Raw genomic sequence first — 19001 nt, forward strand, 5'->3', positions numbered from 1 at the left:
TTTAGAACATTTCTTCATATGACTATAGTTTTAGTTTCTTTCTCTGAAAACTGCCTGTTCATATCCTTTGACTGTCAATTGGGGAATGACTTGTATTTTTATAAATTTGACTCATGCAAAATGGATAACTTTGATTACATTAAATTGAAAAGTTTTTGCACAAAGCCAATGCATCCAAAATTAGGAGGAAAACAGAAAACCGGGAAATAATTTTTACAACCAGAGTCTCTGATAAAGGACTCATTTCTAAAATATATAGAGAACTGAGTCAATAAGATTATTTAAAAAGAACCAAGGTCATGCCACATGCTACATAACTTAGGAACAGGAAAATACTATTTTGTCAAATGCAAATTTTATTATAACAATTTATATTGTTTAGAAATTGGCAAACTCAGAAAACTTTGAAGTTTGTAAAGTAAAAAATAACTTCATAGTTTTCAAGTTCATTCTAAGTATTATACTTCGTTTAACCAAACTGTTAAAAGCTGCTGTTGTGGTTATTCTCTTAACAAAATGTAATATACTGCACAATAACTTATCTCTGAAAAGAACCATACATAAATGAAAATATACAGAGAAGAAAGAAATTAGATATTATTTTACATATATAGTGTTGATGCAGAATTTGTTTTTCAGCTATGTAGGAAGAAAGGAAGTTAAACCAATCTCATGGAAATTGTATTGTATAAGATCTGCTTTTGTGTTTCTGATGCATTATTAGTTCCCTGTATTGATTTGGTTTTTTAACTGTCTATTTTTAACTCTCTTGTATGGAAAACAAAACCAAATGGAATTTTAATGTAATTTATTTTATTAGCAAAGCCCCAGAAAACAAATTCAGTTGTATTTTTTCAAACCAATGTGGTAAAGTGGTTATACTTTCTAAAACAACTAAGATATCCTTCCAAATTCAAAGCATGAGAATAAATGCTATTTCAATCAGGAGCAAAGTCTATTATAACCAATTAGCAGGTAGAACATAAATTCCAGAAAAGCAATTTGTTCATTTACAAAGACAATTTCATCAAAATATCTCTTAGTTTCATGGATATAATTCATAAACATGAAAAAGAAGTCACATTCTTCAATAATACATATCGTTCCCAGTCTGTTTAATTTTTTTTTTGGTAATTCAACAAACTTTATTAAAAAAAAATGAAATGCATGCATAAAGAACAAAGAACGCATATGAATGCAGGCTACTATCATTAAGAAATTCAAGTACAAAAGGAATTGCCTCAAGTTAATTTTCTACTTTCCCGTGGTTCAAACATCACAATTTAAAGAAATTCACCCTAAGGGCAGATAAATTAAAATTTATGCCACCATAAGATGCAACATAAAAACAATGTCAACATTTCCCAAAATATTAAATAACATGTAGCTTACTATACTTTCAAATGGCAATAATTATATGGAAATCTAAGTGTATTTAGCTATAAAAGCAAAATACAATTTTTACATTTATCTTAAGTAGCTTCTTTGAACCACTTGAAATAATGGATAGACATAAAACTTCAATGAATAATAAGAAATGAAATGTCTTTTAAGACTCCCAAAGCAGCTAAACCTAAAAGAACCTTAATCAGCAACATCAGTACATAAAAACAACTGAAAGGGTAAGCTTTCAAAAGGTAACCCCAATCCCTCAATGTAGTAAAATTTTAAAATTACTTTTGTGGGAAGGAAATGTGCTATGTTAGAGTTTTTCTTTGAAGGTTTAAAAATCCCCTAAGCCAAATCAAAGTGCCCATCAAACTGAAATACACCATATTTTCCAATGTTCATCCACTGAGGATCAGTAACTGCAACCTGTTCCCCTTGCCCAGGTGCCAGACCAACCTGAACTTCAGCTTTTACTGTTCTAATGCTACAGAGAGGTGCCGGATGGAAGCCATTCAAAGCCTGATGAAATGGAACAGTAAACCCCCATTTTCTGTCTCCTACTAATTTCCTATAGTTCAAATCACCTTTGAAAAGAATTAAATTTGACTTCTGTAGTTCAGCATACAAGTCAGGAGCAACCTGAGACATAGCACAATACTCATAAGGCAGAGTCCAAAACATATGATCGTGGTAAACCCATGAATGCTTTTTAAAATAGTGTTCCCAGTTAATCCCACACTCAGACATACACTTGGTATTAGCAGCTTTTAATTGTTCAATCACCCAATTTATGTCATTTTTATTAGTATCTGAAACATACCAGGGAATACTTTTTCCATGGAAGTGGATCTCAGTAGCCAGCTTAGATGCTAACAGGAAGTCTGCCATTACCAAATCTGTAACAAGTTCAAATCCTGCATTATCCAGGACAAAATCCACTCTAGTAACAGAAAATGTCTCCTGCCTCATTTTCTTTCTGTTTATAAGTAGTGACCAAAGGTAGTCCATATTATTCACTAAAATGAAAGGTTTCAGGTCTTCCAAAACAGTCAGTGGACTAGATGTCTGAGAGCTGCTCTGACCACCTGAAAGTGACAGATCACACTTATTTCCCCATAACGAAATCTGAAAAAAAGTACAAAATAATTGTTGTTCATTAGCTAGAAAAAAATTCAAATACTTCAAAGGCTACATCTTTAGTGGCAAAAGACATGATGGTTCCCCCATACAATTCAAAGGTGACATTAACTAATCTTCACATGAAGAATGGTTTTGCTATGCCATCGACAATATTTCAGTTTGACTGATGGCATTTTTCACTTTTGAACTAATTGTTCTGAAATTAGAAAAACAGACTCAAAAGAAAAAATCCAGCCAGTCAATCCACTGCTATACTGTGGAAAAGCAAAATTTTCCCCATTTATTTGTTCTGAGCAGTTGTTAAGATACTGAAAACTGATTAAAACAATTTTTAAAAGGCTCAAATAACTAATTGTTTAAAATATTATTTTAAAAATATTTCTATTTACTCCTAAACCTACCTCCAACAAAAATAAAGTAACACACAATGGTATTAATACTTTATCATTGTAGACCATTTCAATTAGAATTGAGTAGTTTTGTTTGTAAGGAAAAACCCAGGGGCAGCTAGGTGGCACAGTGGATAGAGCACTGGACCTGGAGTCAGGAGGACCTGAGTTCAAATCCGGCCTCAGACCAAACACTTGACACTTACTAGCTGTGTAACCCTGGACAAGTCACTTAACCCCAACTGCCTTAAAACAAACAAACAAAAAGTTAATTTTCAATATCCCATGTATTTGTTTTGTTGGAGGCAATTGTGGTTAAGTGACTTGCCCAGGGTCACATAGCTACTAAGTATCTGAGGCGGGATTTGAACTCAGGTTCTCTGCCTCTCAGTAGTCAATGTAAACTATCATACTAGTCTTTCACGGTAATGCTGGACATTAAAAAAAAATAAAAGTTTCATGGAAACTCCCCTCTCCTTTGCTCCTTGGTTTTGATTGACTAGTGTGGTAGTATGGGGGCACTAAGCAAAACTGGTAGCAAAAAATGGGAAGCTTAAACAAGCCCACATACTGTACTAGTATGTATAAAATACAGTAAGGATCAAAGAAGGGTAGACGCCTCTTCTATAGAGGGTTTATGGGAAGATATGAGTAAATTATATGTGATAACAATATATAGCTAGGTTATAATTTGCACTGATGCAAAGAGGATCCACACTAATAAGATCACAGATATATATTCAGATGTAGTTACAAGCATATTAATCTGAGATGAAAATGGAAAATGAACTCCAGGTTAATGTAAAATGTATTCTGCCAAGACTGATAGTTTTAAGTCATTTACTACCTACAATATTCAATTATCAATATTATTAGACAGTATCTTCAAAATATTTCATCTTGAAATTTTATGTAAATCCCTTATTTTATTTATTTTTAAAAACGCCCCCCACAACTAGATTATAAACTCCTTGAAATAAGGGAATAAGATTATATATGTGTGTGTGTGGGTATATTGTGAAAAATGATTATTAATAACCAACATCTTGGAGATTCAGAGCTTCTCCCAGCCCCCTTCTTCCACAGTCCTGACTTTAAGTTCAGTTTTTCTTCAGAAGGAGATGACTGATAATGAGATTGCACTGACTCTCTTTATCCTGGTCAGCCCCTACCCAAGCTAGCAAGTAATTTAATCTAAAGTAAGGAAAACCATTGTAATCTACTCAAGCTTGGCTAGAGACCGATCCTTTTGTTTAGAGGGGCAAAGGCTGGGAGTGTCTGGTATAACTGGTGGTGGTTATTTTCTTTGTCCAGATAAATTCCAAAGTTAAAGATTTCTTTTGGTTTAGGGTCTAGTAAGAGAGATATCTATCACTTTAGAGGTTTCGAACAAATTTACTTTTGTGTTTTGAAGGCCTACTAAATTTTCATTTGCAAGCTAATTTATTGTGATAATAAGTTGATATTAATAACAATTATGTCCAAACCTATTATAAATTTCTAAGTTTCGTTCCTAGGTTTGTTGTATCCTTGGACAAACCTTAAATGGGTGCTTTCAGAGAAACAGAGTCAGAAGCTCAATGGAAGCAATGAGAGATCTAAGGCTAGTGATTAATACTAAAGCATCTAAATAACTGCAATGAGTTATAAGTAGGAAAGATCTTGCTGTTTTGATCTGAATTTATAGTGATTCCATGGCCCAAGCAAGAGTTAAAATTAATGTTGGAACTTGTCATATGTATAAAATTCAACTCCTGAAGTATCGTTCTTTCAGATTGAGTATTATCAGACAAACTTGAGAAATGAAGATGTAAATCTATTAAATTGTGAGGTTAAAGTCAGGAACCTCTTTTGTTTTTCCATTCTAAATATGTACGATTGGCCTTAAATGACTTGGCAAATTTAAATATATTTATAAATATGTAAAAAATTATTAATTTTTATAACTAGAAATAAATAAATATTTGTATTATATATATTTATATATGTACACACACACATACATACGGAAGAAGAGAGAACAGAGTAACATTTACCTGCAAGAGTTTAAAAAACTCATCCTTCAGTTGATTTTCGTCTAGGTTTTCAATCTTATTTAACCCTTCTAGGTAACTACATAAACTCCTAATAGCTTCCTGTGATTCCAAGAAATTCTGTTCTTTTGGTTCTTTAAACACATCCAAGTCACTGGATGGTGAACTAAAAATGGGGACAAAACAGAAAGTGTAAAAATAATCAGAAACAAAGTGTAAAAATAATCACGATGCTATATTTTAAAGTTGTTAATATTATTCTAGTAATTCAATAGTCAAATCTTAAACTTAATAAAGGCTGAGAAACATAAAACTTCTTGAAAACTGAAATCTTCTATGGATAATCCTAAAAACTTACTCTGACAAATCACAGCCCTTTCCCAATATAAAATATTGAGTAATTTGGTGTTTTCTCCTTGTTTGCCAAGTTCTTCAGATAAAAACTTGTGAGTGGGTGCTACTATAATTCCAATTTCACAGATGAGAAAACTAAGACAGAAAGGGGTTAACTGACTTGCCCACTGTCAGAAAACTTAAGTCTTCCAGGAGAAATTCAAACTGGGGTCTTCCTGAGTCCAAATCCAACACTATCTACTTGGTTACCTAGCTGCCTTAATTTCATTATACGGTCAAGTTTTGATTACCCACGGGCAGGTTATCTTTGAAAAATTTAAAATTCCAAATTGGTTACTCCCATCTCCTCATCCCCATGCTTGACATCAATTATTTCCTGGGCCATCTCATAACAGATTATGGAGAAATAAGATTAGTGTTAACCAAAGAAAATAAATAGAAAGCTAAATCTGAAGAAAAAAAATGTTGATATTTCAAAGTCAAGTACAAAAGATTTGGGGGTTATCTTCTATTCCTTAATTATCCATACTATGGATCCCCCTTTAGATTCAGATGAAAAATTGAAAGTTTATGGCGTATAAGTTGTGACAAGGAAGTAATGTGACTGATTTGAGTTGCTGTTAGTGTTTGTCCTTCATTCTTGAAGAGGACCATGACATCAGGGCGGTGATGCCAAGACATGCAAGTGAATTGGATTTAAAAAAGTCACCAGCCTCACTTTCTCCTTTGGAGCCATCTGGGTCCCGTGGCCAGACATAGATCAGGACAACTGGAAATGGCCCAGGATGTAGAGACCTCGGCCTTTTCAAGCTAGGGTCTTTAACAGGACTCAGGTTGACCAAGGCAATGACCATTCAGTGATTAAGGCTTAATGAGAAATGAGGCAGAGAATGGCCTTTTTACCTGGTCAAAAAGAAAAAAAAAATCTGGCCACTGGACCCAAATGGCTTTAGAGGAGAAAGTGATGCTAGTGACTTTGCACAAACCTCCCTCACTTAAGTCCAATTCACTTGCATGTCATGGCATCACCTCCCTGAGGTCATGTCCTCTTCAAGAATGGAAGGACAAACAACAACCTCCATGAGTAAAAAAGGAACTGCCCACTGGGGACCAAACTGGAAGTGGCCAGTTGGGCAATATATCTTTCTCTTTCCTTTCTTTCCCTTCCCTCAGTCCATGTAGGGTATTCACACCCCTTACCAGCAGGTGCTCTGCCCAAAAGGAAAGTAAATTTTAATCTCTGCAACCTGTTTTTTTTCCTTTCTTAAAGACCAACCTTAACCCCAAATCACTCAGGCTCTCATACACTGGCCAACAATAGGTACAAGTGGAAACCCTTTTTGATCACTGTTGGCCATGATTGGCTCAGACTCAATGTAAATAGCAACTGTTTCTATTTTGGCCAAAAACCCTGAGAGTCTTCCCCTCTCATATCTAAATGAATATTTTCTCCTTCAAAGTAGTCAAATTAGGAGAAATATATACTTATTCCAATGATGTTATCATTGCTCAAAATACTTTTTGAACTTCCTCTTTTGGTACTTTCTTCAGAGCCCATGACACAGTCTTTTGAATATTTTCAATGGTGGCAGATCTTCATATTCTGATGGTAGATTTAATTTCTGGAAAACAGCCAAAGTCCTTTGGAGCCAAGTCTGGTAAATAAGGCAGGGTGGATCGAACTGAGTAATACCATCTTGTTTCAAAATTGAGGCATGACCATAAGATAGTGAGACTTTTCTTGTACGACTCATAAGCTGTTCTGAAGGCAATTCCAAAAGAGGAATTTCACAATGTTTTTGGTGATGACAGTATGACTAGAATAAGTATATTAATTCTCAATGTGACTTTGAAAAAAAAATCCGTTTGCATGTTTAACTTATTTTCTATTTGTTTATATAATTCAAAATAACATTCTGTTGTCACTTTTCAGTATCTGAAAAGTACTTCTTACAATAAATGACTAAGAAATTTTTGATTCTCACCTCTGACTTACAGATAAATAACCATTACAAAATTAATGTTGGTCCATTAGGCCCTACAGAAATGCTAAAGGATAGTAGTTTCCATCCTCACCCCCCAAATAGTCTAGGGTCAAAATATAAACAAGTCTACTGAACTCCCATCTCTTTAGTTCATTCCTTCAAAGAGCTCTGAATCAATAACACAAGATTCCTTTAAAATTTTTTTACTTGTTCACTCAGCACTGCAGATTGTCATGTCAATTATGAACATGTGAATCTATAGTATCATTTAGAAAATGGTTTGATGAGTAATGTTGCAAGCTAAGGAGCAAATTAATTATAGCCAACAAAATTTAATAATGAAGGAGAAAGGGTAGACTCCATTGAATATCTAAATTCTTTGAAGTCCATGAGTAAAGCACTTTAACAACAGGAAAAAAAACATCAAAGGCAGAAATTAGGATTAGCTGTGTGAAAAAAAAGTTAGATATGAGACCAGACTCTTCTCAACATCAACAAGATGGTATACTAGAAAGTGCTGGGCTTGGAACCAGGAAGAACAGAACACTTACTAGCTGTGTTATCCTGGACAAGTCACTTAAACACTCTCTGCCTCAGTTTTCTCATCTGTAAAACTGACATACCTCACAGAGTTGTTATAAGAAGCAAATGAGATAACATGTAAATCATTTTGTAAACCATGTTATATACTGTATTTGTTTACTTATAGTGAGCGTACTATATGCAGAGTACTATGCTTGGCAGTGGGGGAGATGCAAAGGCAGAGAAGAGCCCAGCAAGGTGTCCAGTTTGGCTACATATACAGCACAGAGAACATGAAAGACAGTACTTTCTGCTAAGGCTCAAAAGGAACAAATGTTAACAAGGTTGTGGGAAGGAATGTGAAGAGTAAACAAAAGAATTTTATTCAGAAGGCAATAGCATGAAGACATGTGACCAAAGGGGTGATTAGCCAGAACGTCCATGAGATACTTTTCAGATACTGTTTTCAGATACTCTGCTACTTCCAGATATTCTGGAAAGGAATAAAGATGGATAAGAAAGAGAATGGAAGCAGGAAGAAGGTTTGAACCAGGGTGCTGGGAAATAGGAAACATTAACAAATGTGAAAGATGTCACGACTTCTAGTATTTTTTTTTTTTTTGGAGTGGCTGGACTTCAGACAGTACAATGAAAATGACACAGTGATGTACTGGTCTGATGTTTTCTTTCATGAAATGAATGCTGAAACATTGCCTATTTTTTACTGTTAGAAATTTACTGTTTTGGGGGCAGCTAGGTGGTGCAGTAGATAGAGCACCAGCCCTGAAGTCAGGAAGAGCTGAGTTCAAATTCGGCCTCTGACCAAACACTTCATATACTCACTAGCTGTGTGACCTTGGGCAAGTCACTTAACCCCAACTGCCTAAAAATAAAAAAAAAAACAACACAAAAACAAACCAAAAAAAAAATAAATTTACTGTTTTGCTTTTATGTTTAATTATTTTAAAAAGTCAGATTGTATCTATACTCTAAGTCTTGCATTGACATTTGGCCAAAAGCTATGAATTTGGACTCTGTCGGAAAATAAACCTTTAATACAAAATAAGCAAAGTAATCAATATTTACAAGAATTTTAAAATGGAATGCCAGGCACAGTCTCAAAGTATAAACCTTTCAGTGAAACATAGCACAGTTGTAATATATTTATGACATAATTTTAAAGAAATATGCATCTGAAAACTTCCTGAAACTCACTTATATTCCCACTAATACAATCCAACCACCTAGTTTTTATAGGTCCAAGCAGTTTTTGACAAGATATTAACTTACCTTAGCATTAACGCTTCATGAATTCTACGATACATGTAACATTCTACATACAACCAAGGAGACTGAAACCAGCTTATTTTTTTATTGTTTTCATTTAAAAGACTATGGTGATATTTCAGGTATTGGTTCCATATATCAGTATCAATGCAGTTATCAGTCAAAGGTAGTAATGGTTCATCAGTTTGTAGTTCATTTAGTAACTTAGAAAGAAGAGAGATAAATTTCTTTTCTGCTCCAGTGCCTACCTGGAAAAGAGAAGAAAAAATACCTTTCACAAATTGTATTCATATTAAATTATGTTTTTAAGCACCTGAAACTCAAAAAACAAAATTGCTTTTTGAGGGTCCTGGATTTTACAATTGCCAAAAGCTGTTTAGAATGAACCATGTTCCAATCTAGAATTCCGAAGTTCCAAATCAGTTCCTATTTGTGCAGTTTTCATATAAATATACATAAGTACCAGATGGTAGTAACCAAGATAGTGAATTGTGTGTCTGGGATGAAACCTGGCGCCGTCTCCCTCAAAGATATGTGACAAATAAGAGAATAAAAGGAAATAAATCACTAGAAGATTAATGGAAAGACCGTACAATATAAGCAAAAAAGAAAAACAAATCCAATGAATAGATACTATGGGATAAAAGAAAGCAAAAGGAAATAACTGTAAGAAAATAAAGACTACAATATTAGCAACTATACCCCTAGAAGAGAGGACGAAATATGCTAGAAACTTCCAGAGATTTAGAATCGCACTAATAACTTACATTTATATAGGATTTTATATAGAACTTTAAAGTCTACAAAGCATTTTACATAAAGTATCTCATCTTTGGCTTCAAAATAACTTGATGAAATAGGGAACCACAGGTATTATACTATGAGGAAAATACAACGCAGTCATTTAAGTGACTTGCCTAGGGCAGAATTTGTACCCTGATTCCAAGACCAACACTGTCCATTATACTACATTGTCTCTCTAGGAGATATAAGGAAATATCTGGTAGCTCTTAAGACTGTTGTTACTAAAGGAAGAATACAAGACTATGAAAATAACAATTGATAATGTTGAAAGGACAGGGGAAAATCTCAAAGAAGTAGTAAATTCTCTGAGGGGTAGAGATGAACAAAAAATGAAGAGATGAAGAACAGAAACCTAATTTAACTAACTCAGAAACAGAGCTGATAAAATCTAGAGCTACCATGTCAAGAGAGAACTCATAAACATCCAGGAGAAGGCAATTTACATTATCAGCAAAAATCAACTCAAATTGTGAAAGGTTCAATAAGGAGAAGGAATTAGAGGCCAAAATGCAATATGCTCCCCCCCAAAAAAAGAGAGAGAAACTGGCCTGTGCCCCAAAATTGTTTATCTATCAAGAAGAAGCATACTTTGTCATGAAAAAGGATGGTTCATCTGTGAGGTTTAAAAAAAAAAATTCTTAATAATTCTTTCCTGATGAGAAATATAGAAGTGGAGAGGGCATCTGACATGTTTTAAATCAGATTGCATGAAGAACAATGAAAGTTGGCAGTTCCCATACAAGCCACCCCTTATAATTCCTAAAAAACAGAGCCTTCATTTCCCAGAAAAGTAATAGGTTCTCAGATAATCCAAGGCTGGGACAAACTAGGCCATGACAGTCCTGTCAGCTGTACCTAGAACCTGGCCCTAACCCAAAAGTCCCAGTCTGGGAAGTAAGGATGAAAAATGAAAATTAAAAAGACTGCCACAATAAAGAGATATTATGGCATTAGGAATACTTAAGACCCAAACCCAGAAAAGAGTAACTCCAAAATACGTACAAGCACTACAAGTTCAATTAGTATTCTTAGAAGAAGTAAAGCAAGGGTTTAAAAATGATATAATGAATGAAATGAGAGTGCTAAAAGAAAGAACTAGAAAAGAAATGATAATTTTAGAGGAAAATCTCATAAAGAAAACAGCTTAGCATAAGAGTTTCAAAGAGAAGAAAGCCCAGGACATAACCTTGAAAAATACTCACTGTACATTTACTTTACCAACAGCACTATATAATAACTACCACATAAAACATCATAAAACCACATAAAATAGTTTCTATGGAGAAAAATATGCGTTCAGAGTTCCAACTTGGGATTTTCAATGAGTATATTAGAAGGGGTAGGAAGATGATCCCGTAAGCATCATGATCCTGGAAAAGTCCTTAACCTCTCAGAGATTTTTCTCATCTAAAAAAAGAGGGTATTAAAGTAGAGGTCTCTAAGGTCCCTCCCAGTTCTAACTCAATGATCCTTAGCATATTTAGTGAATCATGAGAGCAGTTGGAGCCTGAGAAGAGAGATACTGGGAAATGAAAGGATATTAAAAAGGAGGCAGAAGGAAGTTCCCACCAGTCAGAACTCGGGCCAATACTAAGAGTTACAATACAGCTACGTTATGGGATAAACAGGCTGTTATGGCATAATCTTAGAAACTAATCACCATTTGTAAGACTTTAATAAAAACAGATCAGTATCATTACATCTGTTATTAAAAGAGAAGACTGAAATCAAAAGACTTATTTAGCAACATTTGCCAGGTTCCTATTTAATGGCTAATCAAAAAGATAATTATTAAACATACAACCCTTACCTCTCCAAGCTTCTGAAAGAAATCATTTTTATGTTGCTGCAATGCATTGATGACATTTGTTAGGATCTGTGGTGCTCGGTTTTTCATTGTAAAATATGCAAAAGATCTAAAAAAGAGAGAGGTAATACACACTAGTATGTTATTTAGTGATAATAAAATATTAACAGTAATAGATCTGGTATCCCTTCACTTACAAAATATATCTCCACTTCACAATTACTTTTCACATACTTGATATGTCATTATTAGTATGTCAATGTACACTATTTTGAGATATAGTAGTAAAATGTAAGAGCTGAATGGTATGCTAGTCAATTTATTTCAGCAAATATTTATCAAATTTTTATTACATAAAATGTACCGAGGATATAAATATTTAAATTTTTTTAAAGTCCCTGCTTTAAGAGTTTAGAATCTAGTAGAACTAATCATTTTCTTACTACTATTTTAGCTAATTGTGCAAGTGTATAAGAGATGCAAATCTCCAATGACCTGTCTTCTTGGTACTTCCATATCTTTATGGGTAACATGTATACTCCCAAATGTAATCATCCAGAGACACCGATCTAAAAGCAAATTCCTTCTTCTATATATTGTCCCCCAGTACTTTTATTCCTATTGACCTAGCCCTAATTACCTACCTCAAAACACCCATTTTTCCCTACTTGCTCTTTCCTTTATGCCCTTTGGCTCACCCATTCCACTATTAAACTCCCCTTTATGCTCAATCTCTTCCTTTTACATTCCTTGCATTAACTGAAATGTGCCTTTCCCAAGGACTCTGGATCTCTGGTATTCCCCAAATACTGGCTGCTCAATCTTCTACCTTTCCATACTCTCGGGTAGAATTGGCATATTTCTTAAACTCCACTACAAATTGCAAACTCTTATACTCTGCAAGCCTCACTCAAGTCATTCAACAATTCAAGATTCTATGAAGCTCTCTTCAGTAGAAACTTATTCTGGCTATACTATTATCCCTGATGTGCCATTCATTTCCCTGATGGTGTGATTGGACCTGAACCCCCAAAAGGAAAAGCCAATGACTTTGAAAGCAACACAGTCCCTGAATTTTCCCATATAAATCTGCAGCACAGATCACTTGTCTTGCCCAAGGCACCTAGGTACTTGACAGTCCTTTCACAGTGGCTCTAGGCCCACCACAGACTACTTAATACTCCTTTCACTATGGCACCTGGTTCACCCCAGGCTATTTACCACTCTTAAATCCCATCCAGATCTTTTCACTGTCCTTTATTTGTGTATAAATACCAATCTTACTTCCATTAAGTTCCAGATTCACTAGAAACCTCGCTGGCTCTAAAACAATAAACCTTCCTATTTTGACTGAAAGAAGGCTTGAGTGCTTGAATTCCTTTCTGTTAGACCTCCCCACCCTTACATTTTGGGGTTCCCAGCACCCCAAACTGCACCATACTCACCCTGGAGAGACACTTCTCTTTCTCTGAAACTCTGGCATCTGACTTATCCACCTACCACTTCTTTTTTTTTAAATTGAACTTAATTTTCAGTGACATTTTAAGTTCCAAGCTGTCTCCCTCCCTCCCCACCCTGAACTAGAAGACACAATTTGACACAAATATATATATACATACATACACATACAGATATGTAAAACCATACTATGCATATTTCTATTTATCACTTTTTTGGCTGGAGGTGGACAGCATTTTCCTTCATAAGTGCTTTTTAGTTAATTTGAATATTTATAATACTTAGAATAGCCCTAGTCATTCATAGTTATTCTTCATAATTATTCTTCAAATAATATTGTTGTTACTAGATCCAACATTCTGCTCATTTCACTCTTCATTATTTCACACAAGTCTTTCCATGTTTTTCTAAAATCCGCCTGTTCATCATTTCTTACAACACAGTAGTATTCCATCACAATCACATACCACAACTTGTTTCTGGATCAGAGAGTATATAAAGTTTTATAACTCTTTAGGCATAATTCCAGATTTCTCTTGCAAATTGTTGGACCTACCACTTCTTTAAAAAAAAAAATCACAATACTGATCCATGTACAAATCTTTGACCTCTTTTGTTTCTTCTTCCTGGACCATCCTTTCCCATATCTTTCTCCCCAAATTAAATTTTCTTCCCTCTGCATTAAAATCTCCCTAGCAGTTAGATGGGGCATTGGGAAGAACACAGGCCCCTGGAGTCAGGAGGACCCAAGTTTAAATTCCACCTTGGACATTTACTAGTTGTGTGACCCCAGGCAAGCCACTTAATCCCCACTGTCTCCAAAAAAACAAAAAAACAAAAAAACTCCAAGTATCAGAGCATATGTTAATTCATATGTATATGTTACTTCAATTAATCAACACAAGGCACTGCACTAAATACTGGGGATATATAGAAAAAAATGTTCACAATAAATTAAATAGAAGTTAAGAGAGGGCAAATACAAGGCTTTATGAAGAAGATGGTGCTTGAGCTGATTCTTGAAAAACTAGTTTTTCTAAGTAGAAGGGGAGCACAACTGTATTCCACACATGAGGGACAGCACATGCAAAGTCATGGGAGATGGAGGAATAGCAAAAAGGCCAGTTTGGCTGAAGCAGAGGGTATATAAAGGTGTTATGAGGCTGGAGAGTTGTTTTGCAGACCTCTCTTCCCTTTCTCTAAAACTCTGGCACCTGACTTACAGTCTTTATGTTCCCCTTTCCTATGTTTTTTTTTCAAAGACTCACTTAAATGGTTTAGGATTGCTTCAATTACACATCTTCTATTTTTTCATCCTGTACTACACTGGATGTAGACTTTGAAGACCCAGCCACTTAACCTTGAGCAAGTCACTATCTTTAAGCTGTTTTAACTTCAGTTTCTTTATCTATAAAACTGGAGAAGGACAATGAGACGTGAACTACCTGTAACACTTTGGTCATGTCACCAAACCTTCCTGTGCCTCTCTTTTGCCATCTGTAAAATAAGTCGTTGGTTGGAACACATAATGATAATGGTCTCCCTGACAAGATGCCCTGAGACACCCTCTAGGCCTACAATTACAATAATATTTCATAAGGATGTTGAATATAAATTAGGGAAACTAGAGTAGTATGCAAATGCCATTTTGAAAATGATTTTGAGATAATTCTGGTCATTGTGTTTAAATAAATACCCATTACATTATCTTCACTCTTTCACAGTTCTGAAAATAATTTTTTTTCCCTCAGAGTTAGGTTGTACCTGTGTTTATTTCTCTCAAAATGGGTGGCATGTATGCACCCATGCATGGGAGCCAGTTTGGAACTGAGCTCACTTTTAATTTAGGGTGAACACATTATATACCCTTCCAACAGGGGCAGGTGTCACTCCATCATCATTTCACCCCTGGAGAGAGTAAAATGCCACCCCCAGCTATACCAGACCACTCCCAACTTTGGCCCATCTAGACAAAAGAATCTGTCTCCAGCCAAACATGAGTAAACACAACGGGCTTCTCTACTTTAGATTAAATTACTTGCAAGCTTGGTTTGGGGCTGACCAGGGTCAGGAGTCAATGCAATCTCATTATCAGTAATGTCCTTCTGAAGAAAAACTGAACTTAAAGTCAGGACTCTGGAAGAAGGGGTCTGGGGGAAACTCTGAATCTCTAAGATATTGGTTATTAATAATCATTTGAAAAAATTTAAGTTATTTTAAAAGATAGAAGTTATGAATACAATGAATATGCATATGATTGCTCCAACTTTTCAGAGAAAATAGGATCAAGTAATATATTTTAAATGCTTTGCAAAAGTTTAAGACATTATAAATGTTCACCGTTATTATTTTTACAGGAACATGTAATTGTATTGCAACAAGGAACTTCATAAATGACTTAACTTAATTGCATTTTCAAACTGACACGGGGAGAGGTTTTCAAGTCACTCAATAAATATTAAGCACCAATTATGTGCCAGGCACTGCCATACAAAAAGAGGCAAAAGAACATCCTTGCCATCAAGCTCACAATCTAAGGAGTGATAACAAGCAAGCAAACAACCTGTATGAATAAGACATATGCAAGTAAAATAGTCAAGAATCGAAAGAAGGAAGGCACTAGACTTAAGAGGAGTTGAGAAAGGTTTCCTGTAGAAGATGGAATTTTACTTGTTAAAACAGTGAGCAGAAATGAGGAGGAAGTGCATTCCAGTATGGAGGACAGCCTGAAAAGATGTCCAGTCCAGATGTCTGGGAGACAGTGAAAACTGGGGAGGCTGGGAGTACTAGATGATGAAAGCTTTGGAATGCCTAACAAAGGGTCTTATATTTGATCCCACAGGCACAGTGAGCCAGTGGAGTTCGCTGAGGTGGGGGATGACAAGGTCTGATCTGTGATTTAAGAAAATCACTTTGGTGGCTGTATGGAGAATGGACAGGAGTAGGGAGAGACTCGAGGCAGGCAGACCCACCAGCAGGCTACTGCAATAATAATAACCCAAGCTTGTGTTGACGAGGTTGTGACTTACCCAAAGTCACACAGCTATGTGGACGGTTGAGGCAGAACTAGAACCTAGGTCTCCTACATTTCCCTCCAATTTTCTTTGCCCTACATCGCATCTACATCTACTTATTTCTACTAAGGGGAATAACTTCAGAAAAGTGGTCTGGTAAAGTAACAGGAGTTTTACAACACTGTAACCTAAGAACCCCACCAGCAGGAAGAAGGGGAGAAAAAGAAAACTTTTCAAAAGAGGCGCTTCAAAATGAGGTCCAGAGAGGCTGGCACTTGCCCAAAGTCACACAGCGCTGTGCTGGAGCTCATGCCAGCTCAATTTTTGCTTGGGAACCAGAGGGGGCACGCATCCTCTCCCCTTCGCTCCGCTACCGGCCAAGCTCTGCTCGGGGTCAAGGGCCCGACCCTCTCTATGGGCAAGGGTGGGGGAGCAAGGGGACTGAAAAAGAGAGAGTAAAGATAAACGAACCCTTCATCTTTGGCCGACATTTGAGGGGGAAGCAAATCCATCGCGACTCGGCTCCTTCAACTTGGCCCTCCGCCGCGGGGTGCTGGGCGAGTACCCGAAGAAAAGATGAGGAGGCGCGGTCTGTGACGAGTTATAAGACACCGGTCGCGACGTCAAGCTCCGCCCCCTCCCCGCCCACAAACAGACAGCACGCTTTGTTTTGAATAAACAAACTTTATTCAACCTCCCCTTCTGGGGCAGTCAGACACCGGCAAGGCGCAGGCTCCGGGTCCCAACCAGAGACCGCTAGGGGGCGGGGGGAATGAGGGGTTAGCGAAAAGCCGTCACGTGAGCAGCACGCACGACACGTGCGTGCGTGTGTATGAAGGTCGGCGGACCTAGCCGTGTGTGCTGGTGGGATGGGTCGGGTCTCAGCTTCAGAGGCAGCGGGTTCCGGGTTTACCTTGGCGTTGCCGAGGAGGGAAGTTTGTAGCCGTCTTCTCTCGCTTTAGTCGAGGTCAGTGACAGCCGAGCCCCGGCCTGCCCCTCCCTTCTCCTGGGAGGGTGGCGGCCTCTCTCTCCCCGCCTCCTGGGTCACGTTGCCTCCCCCTCCTCCGCTGACCTGCTTCATTCTACAAATGGTTGAAGGCTTCCACTGTGCCCGAAGTCCCCCGGGATAAAAAGATAAAACAGATCTGCTTGGGGAGGTAAGAGATGGGGCCCTGGGGGAGACCTGGAAGGTCGTCTAGTCCACACAAACCTTCATCCTTCAGATGAAGCTGAGGTTCTGAGAAGTGAAGTGACTTTCGGAGGGTCATCCAGTGAATGAAGAGGTGGGATTCAAACTTGCGTCGTAGGACCATCACCTTAGAGTGTTGTTGTTTAGTCGTTTCAATCGTGTCGACTCTTGGTGACCCCATTTGGGTTTTCTTGGCAGAGATACTGGAGTGGTTTGCCATTTTCATCTCCAGTCCATCTTACAGATGAGGAAACTGAGGCAGACAGGGTTAAGTGACTTGCCCAGGGTCACAAAGTTAGTAAGTGTCTGAGGCTGGATTTGTACTCAGAAAGATGAGTTCCAGACTCCAGGCCCCGTATTCCATGCACTGCCTCTCTCCTTAGAGTAGGGGGATCTCTTTTATTTTAAATTCAGCCAGGTATTGAAGTGGGTGCAACCTTAGACCCAGAGTTCAAAGCCAGTCTCAGACACTCACTAGCTGTGTGTCCCTGAGCAAAATCAATTAACCACTGTCTATCTCAGTTTCCTCAGATCTAAAATGGGGATAATAGCACCCCTAACTCCCAAGATTGCAAGGATAAAATGAGGTAACATTTGGAAAAAATTTTGCAAAACTTGCTAACACTATGTAAATTCTAGCTGTTATGTAAGGGAACCCTTTGTCAGCCTAGTGAAATCTTCAAACCCCTTCTCAGAATATTTTTTAAAAATTCATAATTGAAGCAAATGCTCAACTCCATTGAACAGCTAGTAAATAAAGATGTATTTTTTCCTACCAAGATTCAGAAATCCCTTGAAAGCTATCCATGCCCCACCACCAGTTAAGGACCCCACTGCCTTAGAGATCAGTCAGCCTTAACCCCCTCATTTACAGATAAGGAAACTTGAGACCCAAAGTTGTCCAGGGACTAGCCCAAAATTATGCGGGTTAAGCATATAGCAAAAGAAGGATTTGAACTCAAAAGTCCTCATTCCAAGTTTTGTGCTCTTTTTAAGATGCCAAATCCATCTCTCTTTTCACTAATGCAATAATACAAGAAAGTCTGAGTGTAAGTGATATCACCTTAAAGAATAAAGCTTATAATATCCTGGGTAAAAGGACCTGCCTGGTGCTCTTTCAGCTTTTGAGGTCCATAGCTCTAATAAAAAAAAAAATCATGAAAACAAACCAGGCATCCAAAAACAGAACATTAAATTAAATTAATTTTTAACAAACATTGTTCTAGAATCTCGCTCTTAGCACGTGCACTAATTTTTCATCTCTACAAACATTAAGTTTATGTGAAAGGTCCTGTAGGAACTTAAAAAATCAAACATTCTGTGTTCTCAAGGAACCTGTATTTCTGCTGATAGATTGGTTATAACATGCACAGATAAGTAAATGCCAGATGGTTGGGGGTGGGGGAGTGGGAATGAGGGGAGGCTGGAATCAGAAAAGAAGTAGTATTGAAGGTAGCACAAGAGCTGAAATTGAAAGAAGCCAAGATTCTAAGAGGCAGAGGTGAGGAGGGGCATCACTCCCAGTATAGGAGGACAGCCTGGGCAAATGCACAGAAAGAATAGATGGAAAGTTGAGTCTAGGGAACAGCTCTGCTAAAAGGCTGAAGTATACCCTGAATGAAATTGAGTA

General features: G+C 37.0%; 2 protein-coding genes across 4 annotated transcripts in view; one reads left to right on the forward strand and one right to left on the reverse strand.

Moving 5' to 3' along the window:
* Nucleotides 1–791: 791 nt before the first annotated feature.
* LOC114040012 (protein-glutamate O-methyltransferase-like) lies at nt 792–16784 on the reverse strand. The gene is made up of 5 exons (XM_027857995.1): nt 16654–16784; nt 11714–11819; nt 9103–9347; nt 4955–5117; nt 792–2514 (listed from the first exon to the last, which is right to left on the reverse strand). Exons 1-5 carry the CDS (start codon nt 16692–16694, stop codon nt 1735–1737), a joined length of 1335 nt encoding a protein of 444 aa, XP_027713796.1. The 5' UTR covers nt 16695–16784; the 3' UTR covers nt 792–1734.
* Nucleotides 16785–17011: 227 nt separating this feature from the next.
* The window catches only part of RMND1 (required for meiotic nuclear division 1 homolog), a 53588-nt gene continuing 51598 nt past the window's right edge, over nt 17012–19001 (forward strand). For 2 of the 3 annotated variants that reach the window (XM_027858003.1, XM_027858005.1), the window contains exon 1: nt 17012–17339. The gene's annotated coding sequence lies outside the window, so the exon portion shown is untranslated. The remainder of the gene's footprint in view (nt 17340–19001) is intronic. The other variant, XM_027858004.1, reaches the window with a different exon arrangement.

Source organism: Vombatus ursinus, unplaced genomic scaffold (genome assembly GCF_900497805.2).
Source record: "Vombatus ursinus unplaced genomic scaffold, bare-nosed wombat genome assembly UNPS02012602.1, whole genome shotgun sequence".
NCBI lineage: Eukaryota > Metazoa > Chordata > Mammalia > Diprotodontia > Vombatidae > Vombatus > Vombatus ursinus.